The 15576-nt window shown below is 45.5% G+C and overlaps 2 protein-coding genes across 2 annotated transcripts; both read right to left on the bottom strand.

Moving 5' to 3' along the window:
* Positions 1–9762: 9762 nt before the first annotated feature.
* Positions 9763–10224, bottom strand: LOC308085287 (nucleoside diphosphate kinase A-like; the record flags this gene model as incomplete). The annotated part of the gene is made up of 1 exon (XM_080428366.1): positions 9763–10224. The coding sequence occupies one exon, from the start codon at positions 10222–10224 to the stop codon at positions 9766–9768; it is 459 nt and encodes a 152-aa protein (XP_080284492.1). The 3' UTR covers positions 9763–9765.
* Positions 10225–13345: 3121 nt separating this feature from the next.
* Positions 13346–14995, bottom strand: LOC308085177 (sodium/hydrogen exchanger 9B2-like; the record flags this gene model as incomplete). The annotated part of the gene is made up of 1 exon (XM_080428262.1): positions 13346–14995. The coding sequence occupies one exon, from the start codon at positions 14993–14995 to the stop codon at positions 13346–13348; it is 1650 nt and encodes a 549-aa protein (XP_080284388.1).
* Between the last annotated feature and the right edge of the window lie 581 nt (positions 14996–15576).

Consider the following 15576-nt stretch of genomic DNA (forward strand, 5'->3'; position numbering starts at 1 on the left):
ATCATCTTAACCCTTCTTTTAACTTTATTGTGATGAAAGCACTGTATGTTTTGTAATGGACATGTTTTCCCCCGGTCCCCGAGCCACTTGGTATGCCCCGATTGACAATGACAGCTAACAGCCGTGATATTGAATGACTGGCACTCGGGCGTGGTCCCCACGGCCCAATCCCACAGCAGGTTATGTCACCAGCAGCCAACCACGAAGGAGGAGGGCGCGGTGTCCCTGGTGAAACGAGTAGACCGGTCATTTAAAAAAGGACAGTGAGCGAGTAAGCAGCAGAGCAGGAGTGTGTGAAGGAACTGGTGCGACACACAGAAAGTCCCAGTGCGTAGCCGAGGTAAAGGGCGAGAGAGACGGGAGAGCGCGTGCTGCCAGCCACGGAGAAACCGAGCAAAACATTGGCTCCATACAGAAAGAACCCGTAGAAAAGACAGTGTGTGCAGAGGGGAAGGAGAGGACGACAGCAGCTGAGACCAGACCTTATAAGGAGTGAAGCAGGGCCTGGAGTGGAGCGGACGACGGAGAGGCTAAAGTGTTGATTTGACATTTTTGCCTGTCCCTCCCTCAGCCGAAATGTGAGGTCAAAATGGGGCTAGAAACAGGCTTGTAAAATACTTGGCCAGAGGTAGGCTACTCTCAGGGTACCCAGAGGCCTTTTGCACTCTAGGATTGTACACTCTAGCAGAGACACACTAAACTGTGTCTTTGGCTTTACCAGAAAGCGGCTTAAAGTTGGAGTGCCACAGGCCTATCCTACTTAATGATGATCATTGGGTATACTAATGTTATACTGTATTATCCTTTTTTATCAGGTACATGTACATATATGTTCATTTATTTTCAAGTAGTACAAAGCAGTATTTCTGTTTCCACATCTATCAGCTCTTCACCACCCACTTGTAGTTTCACCAAAAGCACTTCCCTCCCAATACTCGCCTGTCTGCTTTTCCAAATGGAAATAGTCAATAACCCTATTCTGGGCATGTCACAATAAGCAAACATTCAGCGAAAGTAGCAGATCTACAAGCTAATTTGTATCGTTGCGAGACTTGCGACGCAGCGGCATAGATTTGGTGTTGAGGGAAAAAGGGAAGAGACCAAATATAGACCCCTGGGGAAGCCCGGTCAATGATGTATATATGGTGGTTCACATCAATCCGGATAAACCATTACAAACCACTTGCCCCCTATGTTTGTTTGCATATGTTATGTAAACTTTCATTTGTATGGAAATGTGTACTGTCTATTTTACATTTATTTCAAGTAGGTATAGTTCTGTGTGTGTAATGTGCTACACAAATAAAGTTTGACTTGACTTCGTAAACAACTGTGCTCTCAAAACTAAATGCCACAGGATACACAGTGCTGGCTGTGATATTCTGTATGCATTATGTATGAAATGATCATAATAATGTTTATGGCGTTTAGTGATATGTGCCATTTGATGGATGCTTTTATCTAGTCACTGATTCATAATTGATAGGTTGCACTGCTAGAACTCGAATGTGAACGTGATGCATTATTGATTTGTGTTGATCCTGTTTATTTATTTATCTATATTTGCCAGACCCAAGGGGTCGGGCTTACATGAGGCTTTGTACCTGTTTCGTCCATACATGGGCAGGGGCCATTTGTCCTCCGGCCCCAGCCAAAAAAACGTTTGTGACGTCCCCTTTCGTCACAAACTATTCATGACATCATGAACTTCAGTTATAAAGTGGTTTGTAGGTGTGTTACATACTAGGACTTCATTTTGGGTCTGGCAGAACCAGGTCTCCTGGACTTGTTTATTTACTTATTGTGATGGTGATGTGTTGGAGAGTTTCTGGGAAATCGGAGTCCTGAACTCAGTTATGAAGCATGAAGGCCAAATGGGATTGGATGCCAACGAGCAAAAAAAGAAACACAAAATCAGTCCAACTACAGCTGCTCACAGTGTGTAGAGGCTGTTGCGCCAATGTCTCCAAATCATGGAAGAGAACCGAGTAGAACTCTTCACAGGGTTAATTAAAATACCGTCACCAGCAACCGTAAAGCATCATTGTATGCAACTTTTAGTTTTTGCATGCTGCTAGCCTTGTAGTTACTCCACAAGTGAGCCGTATACAACGGTGTACAGAAAGCTTTAACAAGTGATACCTTGACATCTACAGAGCATTTGTGAGCAGGCCTGGTGTTTCGGGCATCAACTCGCGAGTTGAAAAACAGTAGAAACTAGCTAAATAACTTTTTTTTCCATATTAACACAGTTCGAATGTTGAAGAAGCTTTCGATCCCAACAGATATCCGTTTTAGAATCATTAAGTGGTTTAAATTACATTACAAACGCAGCAGTGTTTCTGTGTGTTTCTGTCGGTCTTGTGGGGGCGGATAGTGGTTTTAACTTGCAGGGACAACATTAGCATGAGTGGTTTTGGTTGGTCGTTGGCCCATTGTTCTCCGGTTACAAGCCTAATCCCCGCCCATCAGTTTCGCTCCTCTCTGTGGTGGTGTAAAGTTACTAAGTACATTTACTCAATTACTGTACTTAAGTACAATTTTGAGGTATTTTACTTTACTGGAGTAATATCCACTGGGTGAATATTCAACCTGAGGCTGAAACTAACTTCACCACGTGGGAAGCGGCTAGCCCTGGTCCAGAGCGTTAGTGAGTTCCCTCAAGTTCCCTCAAGAGTAGTGAAAATAAACAAAACCATTTCGCTACTCACCGAAACAAAGGCTGTTTTGTGTTGTGGAAAGTCTATTCTCGGAGGTGGGAAGCCTCTCAGCACCCCACCTACTCTGTAAAATACACTTTTTGGGCAGAAAATAAAATATGTCCGCGCGACGGAAATTATTTTTATTTACTCCACAGTGCACTCTACAGATTTGGTTAATGGTAAGTTCAAATTGTCCAGATCTGTAGAGGGCGCAGTGGAGTAAATAAAAATAATCTCACTAACGCTCTGGACCAGGGCTAGGAAGCGGCCAGTATTGCGTTAGTCTTTTTCGGGACAGATCTAGTTGTATAAACAATATAACATTGTAGCGAACACAGCAGCTACAGTAGGTGAGGGCAGCCCCAGCTAAACAACAGGCCGCTCGACGTTCGTATGGAAGTATTTCACTGAAGATGTGGCCAAAACAACAGTGGAGTAACGAGGCTAGGAGCTTAGCATTGTTAGCTCGCCGCCAAGCGTCATGGCAGAACGTACACCTGGTGTTTGCATTTCTCCATTTACAACTCGTACATCTACATAAACGTTCATATTTCAAATATAAAGTGCTTATCTCATGGCCACGGGTGTTATAATTATGTACGGGCCCTCATAAGTACCCGTATCTTCCGTATTGTTCAATCAAAAGCATTTTGATCCGATTGATGGCCATCTCCGTTTTTTTTCCAACTACGCGGCCGTATCGGTTGGGGGGTGTATTGCACTCCTGATACGTTATAACTCTATGAGAAAATGGCCGCCGATCGCGATCGGATTAAAATGCTTTTTATTGAACAATATGGAAGATACGGGTACTTAGACCCACCCGAAGTGAATGGTAACATCCGTGGTCATGAGGTAAGCACTTTATATTTGAAATCTGAACGTTTATGTAGATGTACGGGTTGTAAATGGAGAGTGCAAACACCAGTTTGGAGTTAATCCAGGACCTATAGCTGGTGCGTGTCTTTATCATTAGTAGGTAAACCTCGACTATAGTCGACTACCAGTGGGTCAAATTTAGTGGTGGAAGAAGCACTTGGTGGTAGCAATACCACAATATAAAAAGTAAAAGGCCTGTGCTCAAAATGTTACGTTCAAGCAAAGTAAAAGTACGAAAGTATTGGCATCAAAATATACTTAAAGTACCTAAAGTAAAAGTACTCAAATGTTTGAAAATAGCTGATCTACAAGCTCACAACACGTTGCAATGCGCATTGTGAGCTTGTAGAGCGGCTATTTTCAAATAGCCTATGTATAAAATACCTAAACATTTTTACTTAAGTACAGTACTTGAGTAAATGTACTTAGTTACTTTCCACAGTAAAAATCCGAAAATGGGGGAGTGATTAGAGGAGTGGCTAGGTTGAATAAATTACCCATTGTTCACGCCCATTACCTGGAGCTGAGAGGTGCTAGAAAGTGGAAATTCTTTAGAAGGGATTATCTCAGTTTGGACTATTATAGATGACAAGATTCAAATGATCACATCTTCTTCAAATGTGTTCCAATTTCAATGAATGATACATCATATGAAAGCTTATATTCTGTACTTCAACAATCTGTAATAAAATGAAAAATGAAAAATGCCCCGTTGCTGCCTAAAGCACTGTACCCGCTCACATTTGTGAAATTTCCGCATTAGTATGTTTGCCTGGGCATACAGTTTGATTGATTGAGTGCAGTGCACTGCTCTTCATCCTATCCTACTACTATAATTGACAAGGTCTCCAAAGTACGTCCGGGGTTGGTCAGCACAGGATCACTCCACTCGCAGAGCTCTGGCTATTATTTAGGCTTCTTACCCCACCTTGATCAGTAATCAGACTCTCAGCTTGACTGATTCCCTGATTGGCCTATCAGACCCTCAGCTTGACTTGGCAGGGGCTTCGCATGACGTTTATGCTGGACTTCGCATGACGTGTGTGCGTAGAAGGCTTCCGTGATAGGCCAAGATGACCTTCACTGATTGATTGGCAACCTTCACTGATTGATTGGCAGGGGTCGCATAAAGTTTATGCCGGACTTCGCATGACGTGTGTGCAGAGCTATTGTACATCTACATCTCTTACTACATTTTAGCCACAGTACCAAAAAAAAGAGGGGAGGAGAGGGAGAGGGAGAGGAAAGGAGGAGGGGGAGGAGAGGAGAGGAGGGGGAGGAGGGAAGAGAGGGGAGGAGAGAAGAGGAGGTTATATGTTTGTTTACATGAACAATACTATGTATTGTAGGACATAAATCTTCATCTAAAACATCTTTGAAGAAACCAGTGGCCTCACAAATGGCCTGCCCTCACCGATACACAGCACTACAAAATTCCATCAGCAGTTTTAAGCGTATGGCAGTTGATTAATTAAACATTAAACATGATCTCCTCCACAAGCAAAGGAAGATGCAGAGATTATTACTGTAGCAATGGGGGGGGCACATAATATATGAAAGATCGTGGTTCAGATATATATTTTTTGAATGAGAGATGCTTTGAAGGAAAGGTCCATTCCCTTTATATTTAGAAGCTTTAAACGACAATCTTCATGTTTTTTGGCACATTTGGTAAACGGTGCATTTACATAGTGTCTTTTTGCAAACTTTTTCTTGTGATTATTGTCATGGCAGACCCCTGAACAGTGTGCGGATTGGAGCAAGAGGTGTGCCTGTGGCCCCCTGGTGCCTAGCATAGCTTGTGGCCCCTGGAGTGACTATTGTTTTTTGTTTGATGTACAGAGTACAGGCAATGGTTATGCTAAAAGGATAACACAAAAAGACCCATGGAACTTTCCACTGTAGTCCATTGTACTCAATTCATCAGTAATACATATAATACCCACAATACAAATACAATACGAGAAAGGAGGGGTGGGGGCGCAGAGCAGGGGATTATACTATCAAGGTGTTCAAGGAGTTAAGCTATATGCTCAATTGTATTTTAAGGTCAACCATTCTTTTCATTTAGGCTGTCATGGCGGACCCCTGAACAGTGATTGTGCCACGTTTGGTGCGGATTGGAGCAACTGGATGCGCTTGTGGCCCCTGGTGTGACTATTTTCATGGCAGACCCCAGAACAGTGTTTGTGGCAAGTTTGGCACGGTTTGGAGCAATGGTGCACGCCTCTCATGTTGCACCAACCTCCTCATGGGGAGCAGTTAAGGGGTTCAGTCTCTTGCTCAATATCACTTTGACATGCATGCACCCAGGAGGAGCCAGGGAAGTGTGTTCTCTGTGACATTTGGAGTAGAGCAGCCAGCGATACGCCACCTCCTGGATCTGGCTCACATTCCAGTCCTTGACTACACGGTACTGGTCTAGGTACAGGACGTGGTTCATGCGCAGCTGACTTGGGCTGGGTGGAAAGACACCAAGGCATTTAGTGCAAATATTTCCGTTCCTCTTGCTTCTAACACAGCAAACACATGACAGATTATGTGGTTGGCCCTAGAAGGGAGGTTATGTTGCGCTATATTGGATCACTCCAATATGATATATCCCTCCACGGCAGGCGGTAGATTATTACCAGATTAATCTGTGTAAGGGCTGTTCCACGCCTAGGGGGAGTTGCCCTCTGTGACTGCCTCAAATCCCTACGTGGCTCACCTTTCCACCTCTTCCTTCTCTCGGCGCAAGCATCGATGAGGTGGACTTTTGAGCTCGACATAAGGTGAGCTCTGTTTGCTGAGGTAGCTCCACCTTTGAGTGCTTCTGCTTCGCCACGTTCGGTTTGGCTTGTGCCATCTCGTTCAGGGTGTTTGTGTCGTTTTTTCGTGTACTGTATATGTAGAGGCAATACGCGGTCTGGTCAAACCTGTAATGTGGCGAGGGGGGTTCCCTTGTCCTTCTATTTGTCTGAAACCCTCGTACACACGTGTGTTTTCTAAGCTAACAAACAAGCATGAGAGTTGCTTTACAGCGTTTTCTGCCCCCATATGAGTGCAGCCTTATACGGGGGGGGGGGGGGAGGGGCTTGGTAAGTATAATATATATATGTACATATACAGTATATTCCTATATATATATGTATAGGAATATGTATTGTTTAGTCCTCCCTGTGTATGGCAACAGGCTAATGCACAGGCGAGTGATAGTATATGCAACAGGTGTAGGGAGCCTACACATGGTTCTGTCTTTCCCCAAATACAGCTGAGAGCTTATGAGCCACAGTGTTTGGACCCCCATATTAGCTCGGCTATATACAGAGGGTCTTTTCTTGATAAATTGTAAAGACAACAGGTGTGTAAGTAGCCTACACACGGTTCTGTCTTTTGCCCGTATAAGAGCTCATAAACGGGTGTGCGTGTTGAGTTAGTGTTTAAAAAAGAAAAAAAAAAGATCCCCATGTACGCTCAGCTGTATACGGTGAGTTTTGTTCTTTGGTGAAAAAGGATTTTACACTGTTGTTTTCCATGCGTTCGGTCATTTTATCGTCTACTCAGGCTTTTGTGAGCGGTGTTTGGTGACACTGCCTCGGTGTTCCGAGCGGTACCATCTACGGCTGGGTCTTTTGCCCACTCCCGCGCTAACAGTGTTGGATCGGTGGGCCTGATGGCCTCGAGTGGGGAAAGCCGGCCGCTGGTGACCTGCTTGTCCCTGCCTGTTCCCAGTTCGCTGTGGCGTTCCGCGAGTGCTGGACTAAGGTGCGGCGGCGTTTCCGCCCTTCCGAGGAGGCCAGACCAAGGACACTCATGGCAGCGCCGTCAACGTGCAGGGGCCCCCTGGACGTGGCTGTGGCCACCCTGAGGCTAGGGGGGCCGGCCCGACCATCGGCCGACGTAGGCCGTTTTCTACCAGGCCCAAAATGCAGACTGGGAGGGACGAGTGGAGTTCCCTTGGGTGCTGGACACGGTACCAACGGGCTGCACACTTTGATTCCGACGTCAGCTTCCGCCCTACTAGGGCATTCAGGCTACTGTGCCCGACTGTCCCGGAGGTGGCACAGTCCACCAGAGGTATGGCTGCCTCTTGGGCACAGCTCCGGGGGGTTCCCCTGACCTCAGCCCAACCCCTTCTGATAGGTGTGTTGTGCTTTGTTCCTTTTCCTAGCTCACCGAGTAATCTGGTATTGTCAATATCATATTATAGTGATCCAATATAGCGCTACATAACGATGGTTACGTAGGTAACCACGGTTATGTGAGCGATTGGATCACCCCAATCGTCATTCCGGTTCTAGGGCGCCTCCAGAAGGACACGAGGTGGACAGTTGGGCCACGTAGGGATTTGAGGCAGTCGCAGAGGGCCACGGCCCCTAGGCGTGGCACGTGCCTTACGCAGATTAATCTGGTGATCTATCTCGGATGCCTCCGCTCGCCCGCCGCAGAGGGATATATCATATTGGAGCGATCCAATCGCTCACATAACCGTGGTTCCTTCACTTCTGTATAAACAGTCTACGGGCTCTACAAGCTCCTTATAATGATTGTATTCATACTGTACGTCACCACATCTTAAATGTCATGATTAGATGTGAATTCTCAGTGACAGTAGCTGGCTTCAGGCAGTGGGCTTCACTGAGCTTCAGGCAGTGGACAAACGAGTGGGAAAGAGGGGGATTAAAGGTCACTCAAAGCTGGGCCGCATCCTTCTAAGAACACAGTCTACTGTAAGTGGGCGTATTTTAATCTCACTTGCCACTAGCATAATTCAGGAGCAGGACAATTTCAGATATTGTGAGCCACAATAAGGTAATTGGCAATGTTTGGAAAGAAAAAGAAAAGAAAAGAAAAGATGTGCTCCTCGGAGCACAGGTCTCCGCCAGGTCAGGTTGCAGCAGGTCCTGCAAAGCTTAGCCTATGGGCGGTGGTGACAGACGGACACACACACACACACACGGACGGACGGACAGGGGGTAAAACATACTCTTCTACCTTCGGCCTGGCGGAGACAAAAAACTGTCAATCCTGAAACAATTTGAATAATTTTAGAGATGGTGAAATGAAACATCCTTTGAGTTTTGTAAAAAAAGAAAAAAAGATTTGACCAGGGGGGGCTGCAGAGAAGCCCCTCGCATTGCTGCTGCTAACCTCACATCTTTTTACTGTTTAGTGCTCACATTCGGTTTAGATCCTGTCTACTGCATCTGGTCATTTCCACACATGCATGCACACTGAGTTTCTATAACCGCTCTCTAGACCGTATACAGTAGCAATCCAAACTTATAAAGTGAAATGATCAGTCTGCTGGCAAAATATACATTTCGGCACTCCGAAAACAGATCAACAGATCACGCGTTGAATTACAGCTGACTTTGAAAGTGAATGTTGTTTGTGCCTATGCCCAGATTTCTGACAGCATTATATCCATAAACAAGTGAATGTTGTTTGTGCCTGCGCCTCCCTGTGCCATGTGCCTTGTTAAGAAAATAATACATTCTCCAGTTTGCATCTTAAAACCTGATGAGCCTGAAGAGAACTGTTGACACAAGTATCTGTAATGCATGTGCAAATTCACAGTTCCATGTAAGACATTTCGTTAGCAACCCATCAGAACACTATATGTTTGGTGCACTGATTCCAGGTATGCATGCAGGACTTGTTTGGCACTGTACAGTTTTGGTTTTGGTTTTTCAAGCTAGCGGCCTGTTGCTGTGCCACCGTGCAACTAATACTTTTGGTTGCTAGTGTATTAGTTCATTATTATATATATTTTTTTGCAACTGCCATGCTTCTTTTTTTGGGGGGAGGGGGGGCTGTTAGTGCATTTTTTTTTAAATGTGTTCTCCATTAATTAATTAATTAATTAAAAGTGATAGTGCATTTACTGTATATCTGGATAAATCAAGGTTTATAAGGAATATACGGTAACTCAGGAAAGGAACCACTACATTAGGTCTGGGAAAGGAAATGCTCATAAAGAATTGAACTCAGAAATGGAACCACAGGAATACACCACATACAAGCCGACAGAGACCAATCAGAGGCATGACAAGAGTATTGACAATGGGAATGCAACAAACAGGTTTCCAAACAGTTCTTCTGTTTTACTCCATCCTCTAATGTTGGGTGAAACCAGGCTCGGAGGCAAGTGAACCGGTCCTTAACCATGTCTGAGGTCAAGGTCATGGCTGGAGCTCTGTTAATAGAGCCATTCGCGCATGCAGCTGGTCCAGCTCACCAGCTCATCTGGTTTGAACCACAGGGAAATCTCCTGCTTGGCACTGTCTACTTTGTCACTGCCATGGATGATGTTCCTCCCGACTTGGATGCAGAAGTCTCCTCTGATGGTCCCTGGCTTGGAATCCGCAGGGTTGGTCTCACCCAACATCACCCTGCCAGTCTTCACTGCTTCCTTTCCTTCCCACACCATGGCAACTACTGGGCCAGAGTGCATGTAGTCGACAAGGCTGGTGAAGAATGGTCTGTCCTTGAGGTCGTGATAGTGCTGCTTTAAAAGATCTTGTGAGGGATGGGTCATTTTCAAGCCCACAAGTTTGAATCCTTTGTTTTCAAACCTCTTGATGATCTCTCCAGTAAGTCCCCTCTGAATTCCATCAGGCTTGATGGCAATGAAGGTGCGTTCTTCATTCTCAGCCATGATAATTGATAGTGAACCTCCCTCCAGTTGTACTTGTAGCAGCAACCTCACAGCCTTATTCCTACAAATGATTTATTTCCCTTAAAGGTTAAGAATAACTCTGTCACTCAATGATACCTTCAGAGCCTGTGTGGTCAGCTTTTAAGCTGTGCTGCCTCAAATATTGTGTCAATATGATGTTAGTCTTGCCCAAATATGGAGTTCCACATGGCTCCAGACTGGCCTTCAAGTACTCTGATCAGAAATATCAGGTAACCATGGCAACCTGATATCAACAGAAATGGCACAATGCCTTTTTTAACAGGTATAGTACCGGAAGATGACTGAAACAGTGTTTTGAAACATATCTTGTGAGTTTTGTAAAGATTGAACAATCAGTTTAGTTTAAGTTAGATTTGTGTTATACCATGCAGATTATTACGATGATTTATTTATTTGTGTTAAAAGATATAAATGGTGCAAAATCTAGTTTACACACGTTAGTGATTATTGATGCAAATATGTCCTGTGTATGCTAATAATAGCTAATACCTTTTTGCTAATGCAACTTTATAGCCATGAAACATTACCCAAACACATTAGTCCAATGCCTAATTCATTTTAATTTAAAAACAAGGGAACCAGGGGACCTGGTACTGCCAGACCCCTAGTGGTGGAAATCTGAATGGCCGGAAATCTGAATGGCCGACAGAGCACTACGTCACGCTAAGCTTGGCCAATCAAAAAGAGGGGCATGTAAGCACCATATATGGACGAAAACGTTGACCGGGAGGAAAAGAGGGACCGACAAAGCCTCATGTAGAAAAATGTGCAACTGGAGAAAACTCACCATCTGTTGCTAACTTAAAGTCTTTGTAGTTAATTATCAGATTATCCAGTATTGTCAACACACTGGACTGAAGCCTACATGGCTGGCACATGTCCCACCTCCATTTAAACCTTTTTAATTAATTTGCCTGTGAATGATTCACATTGGATTTTCTTCATCCTCACAAGGGAATCGGTATGCTCTCACTGAGCTGGGATGGCTTTGTCCAGGACCCATGGTTTCCAGCAATAGTACTGCAAAACCAATGTCCACGTTAGAAACTAAACAAAAAATAATCTGTCTATATAGCCAGCAATTTATGTGTACATGCGTGCATGTGCATGCTGAAGATGAAACAGATTAAAAGGACTATGTTTGTGTCCTCCTGAAATATGTGTTTAAGGGACAACATTTTTCATGGCCATGGTACGAAACGTGTATTCCTACAAAATGTCAAGCACCAAGAAGTGATTGTAAAACACATAAGGAAACATACTGTACTAGATGCCCACGATGAGACTATAGATCGGTGGTCCTTTGTTCCACAAATGATTACAGACACTGTCACTTCCAGCTGTCAGGCTGTGTCTCTCCCGACAGCAGCTCCTCCACTAACGGACTAATTTAACTATTTTCCCAAAGTCCTATCTTATCGTTGTGTTTTCTTGTATTTGTTTTATCTGTCTATTCGCTGTAAACGACAGATCTTTAACAATCGGGTGCACTTTTGGAGGCTCTAAACTGACCATGTCTCTGCCACTATTAGCCCGTTGCTGCCTGCTGCTGGTCCGATAGCCATCAGTGGTGCCAGCTGTGACTAACAACAGCCACCACTTAGCTTTGTTTGTCTCCAATCACACTGTTTCTAACTTTTAAATACACAGAAGCTCCTACGTCGACCTGTCCCCACCTACTAGCCTGCTGCTACTAGCCTGCTGCTAGCTGGCCGCTGCGAGAGCTGTCTCCGGCTCTCACAAGAGGTGTCCGACCTGAGGTCGAGAGTGTCCCGGCTTCATAAGATCCTAGACGATGAGGTCCTCCTCGATTCCCTTTGCCCGGATGACGTCTCCCTTGCTCCTGTGACGACTTCGACTAACTCCGAGGTCTCCGTTGGCCCCGCTGTCATCACATGAACTGCCCGAGATCTGGATAAAACTGTCTGGCCTCCGCTTACTGGGCCCGTTGGGAGGCTAAGCCCAGGTTTCCACCCCCGGACAGTTCGACTCCGGTCCCCTGGACAACTGTGTAACAGAGCAAACACGGGGGTCTTCTCCACCCCATGCTCCTCTACCCACCACCACCAGCAATACATTCTCCCCTTTGGCTAATGATGAATTTTCCCCCACTCACTGTCCATGACTCTTCTTTCTCTGTGGTGGTCACCCGACGACTCGTCACCCCGCCCGGCGAGGTCAGGGCTGGATGAACGCCAATTTTCTCACCCTCAACGAAAACAAAACTGAAATTATAATCTTTGGCCATCATCCTTCCCTACCCTCCAACTCCCTGGGCATTTTAGATTCTAACATCCACTCCTCTGCCAGAAATCTTGGTTTTATTTTTGACTACAATTTTAAACTAGACAAACACATTAGCTCCGTTGTCAAAACAAGGTTTTCCAACTAAGACTCATAGCCAAGGCCAAAGCCTACCTCCCACAAAAACAGCTGGAGATGGTTATTCACGCATTTATCTCCTCCAGATTAGATTATTGCAACTCACTGTATACTTGCATCGATCAGGCGTAATTTAGGCGTCTGAGCTGGTGCAGAACGCAGCTGCCCGCCTCCTCACTGGCACTAAAAAAGGTGACCACATTACCCCAGTTCTGGCCACTCTTCATTGGCTCCATGTTAATATTAGAATCGATTTTAAGGTTCTTTTATTAGTTTTTAAATCCCTTCACGGCCTGTCACCCTCTTATCTCTCTGATACACTCCAGCCCTATATCCCAACCAGGGCTTTAAGGTCTGCGGACAAGTTGTTGCTGGTCGTTCATACGGCTAATTTGAGGAGCAGGGGTGACTGTGCTTTTGTGGCTGCGGGCCCCAAGCTCTGGAACATGTTGCCCCTCCCCAGTCGATTGGGGCTTTTAAAACCTTACTTAAAACTCACCCGTTCTCTCTTGCTTTTAATTGTATTTAGCTCTCCTGTTCTGTCTTAACTCTGCATTGTTTTTTGTTGTCCTGTGTCAATGCATATTGTTTGTTGATGTTTCCTTATGCTTTGAATTGCCTTGTTTTAACCATGTTCAGCTTTGGGCTGTTGTAAATGTGCTATACAAATAAAGTTTGTTTTGATTACAGTATGCTATCAGAGGGTACTTTCATAGGTTATGGGAGTTTCACTGTCATCTTCAGCTGCGGCTGCAGTTACCCAGGCTGGCTTATTTTGTTTCTGCAGCAAGTGAGGTCCAGAATAACCTATGAGGAGGGCTCCTATGGGGGCTGTGAGAATGATGGACAGGACTGCCACAGTCAGCACATCCACACCATACTTCAGCAGAACCACATCATTGGTAGCCCTGGCCATGTCCAATGCTGTAGAGCCAATAGTTGCCTGTACAGTGGCCTTGGGCATCCATGCAATAGAAATGAATACCTTTTCCTTCAAGTTTAAGCCCGCACACAACACAGAGACAAAGGTAAAGAGAACTCGAACCAGCAGGGCAATGAGCAGAGAAGCTATGCCCAGTCCGACTGTGTGCCCCTCCAGCTGTGAGATTGTGATCTCTGCTCCTACCAGGCCAAACAGTAGTGGCTGGAAGACATCCCATGTCCTCCCCACAACTTCCTCCACACCTGCCTTGTCCTTACCCCAGCCCAGGCCAGCCAGGAAAGCCAACACTAAGGTGCAGAGGCCTCCAGAGCCAGGAACCCCTAATATGCCGCTGACAAACATTGCAAACATAGACAGGCCCAGCACCAAGAAGGAACGCTTCATCACCAAGTGCTTTTGGTCAACAGTAGGGAAGTACTGGATGAGAAAGCCAAGGATAATCCCAGCAACCATGCCACCAACTACTTCCAGTATGCCGTGCAGTATATTGTACCACATGCTACCTGTGGCAAAGGCTACGCCCAGGCACGTGGTGAAGCCGGTGATGGCAAAGATGTCATCCAAGCTGCCTGCCGCCATGAGGAGGGTGGGGATTCCTTGCTCCAAACCATAGCCATCCTTCTGAAGTAGCAGCATGGAATGAACCACCACGGCCGGAGAAACGGCACCAAGCACAAAACCCAGCATGAAGCCCCACACCCAGGGCAGGCCCATGAGATAATGAGAAACCAGTGCCATGGTGCTGGCCTCTATCAAGCAGGGCCACAGTGCCAGGTGTATGCAAACAGCCTTTAATTTTTTCAGAGCTGAAGAATCCAATCCCAGGCCTGCTCTAGCCAGAATGACAGCCAGGGCGGCGTTCCTCAGGGAGGAGGACCATCTGAAGTCAACATGCACAGCCTCTGTTACCACAGGGATGTTCCTCAGCAGGAACCCCATCAGCAGCATTCCAAGAAGAGGTGGAAAGTGTGGAAGTTTGGGCAAATGGATTAGGGCCACCAGTTTGCCTCCAGAGACTGCACAGATGAAAATCACCGTGATGCCAAACAGGCTGTTTTTTGGGAACTCTTTCACTGTGACGGACCACGCCACTCCTAACAGCACAGCGGCCAAAAGGACTTCGGTAATGAGGGAAGCCAGAAGGCCACTTGGTGGACATGAACAAAACCTGCGGAACAGTGGACAGCAGACCACTGCCGGATCTTTTTTGGTGCCAGTATCCTCCAGGGGATTGTGAGGAAGGAAGTAGGTGGTCCCCTCTGTCACATTTGGAGTAGAGGAGAGATTTAGTGCCACCTGGATGTGGCTCATGTTCAACTGATCTAGATGGTTAGCAGCAGGTGTATCAATTCCTTCTAGTACTGGACTGGGAACAGGCATGGGCACCGGACTTGGCCCAGTCATTGCACTCAATTATTTCTGGACCTCTTGCTTCTAAGCTCTGTATATAAGAGCTTGTTGTTCTGCCCACAACAAGCTCCTATTCCGACTTTACGATGCAGGAATGTTTCAGGTTTGACTATGGGGGAATATTTCGTTTTGTGCTCGTCCTTCTAACATGGGGAATATTTTATTTTGTACTTTCTCTCAGAGGGCAGTCTCTCTTGGAGGCTATGAGAGCATCTGTGACCCTTGATAGTGCCCTCCGAATGTGTAGTAAACTTTTAAGCTGTGATGTCAATATGACGTCAGTCTTGCCAAAATATGGAGATCCACACACCTCCAGACAGACAAACTCTACTATGATCAGAAATATTGGGTAACCATGGCAACCGGATATCAACAAACATGGATACCATAAGATGCCTTTTTAACAGCCGCTCCCAGATTTCTGTACAATATTACAAAGAACAAACTAACAAACAAACTAACAAACACCACAGATGTCACTATGGTAATTTTTTTTATATTGGATGATATGTGTTTTCAGTTCAATCATGGGCCGCTGACGGCTGAAATAACAGATACAATATGTATTAATTATT

This window comes from Gymnoscopelus braueri, assembly GCF_963280865.1.
Source record: "Gymnoscopelus braueri genome assembly, chromosome: 5".
NCBI lineage: Eukaryota > Metazoa > Chordata > Actinopteri > Myctophiformes > Myctophidae > Gymnoscopelus > Gymnoscopelus braueri.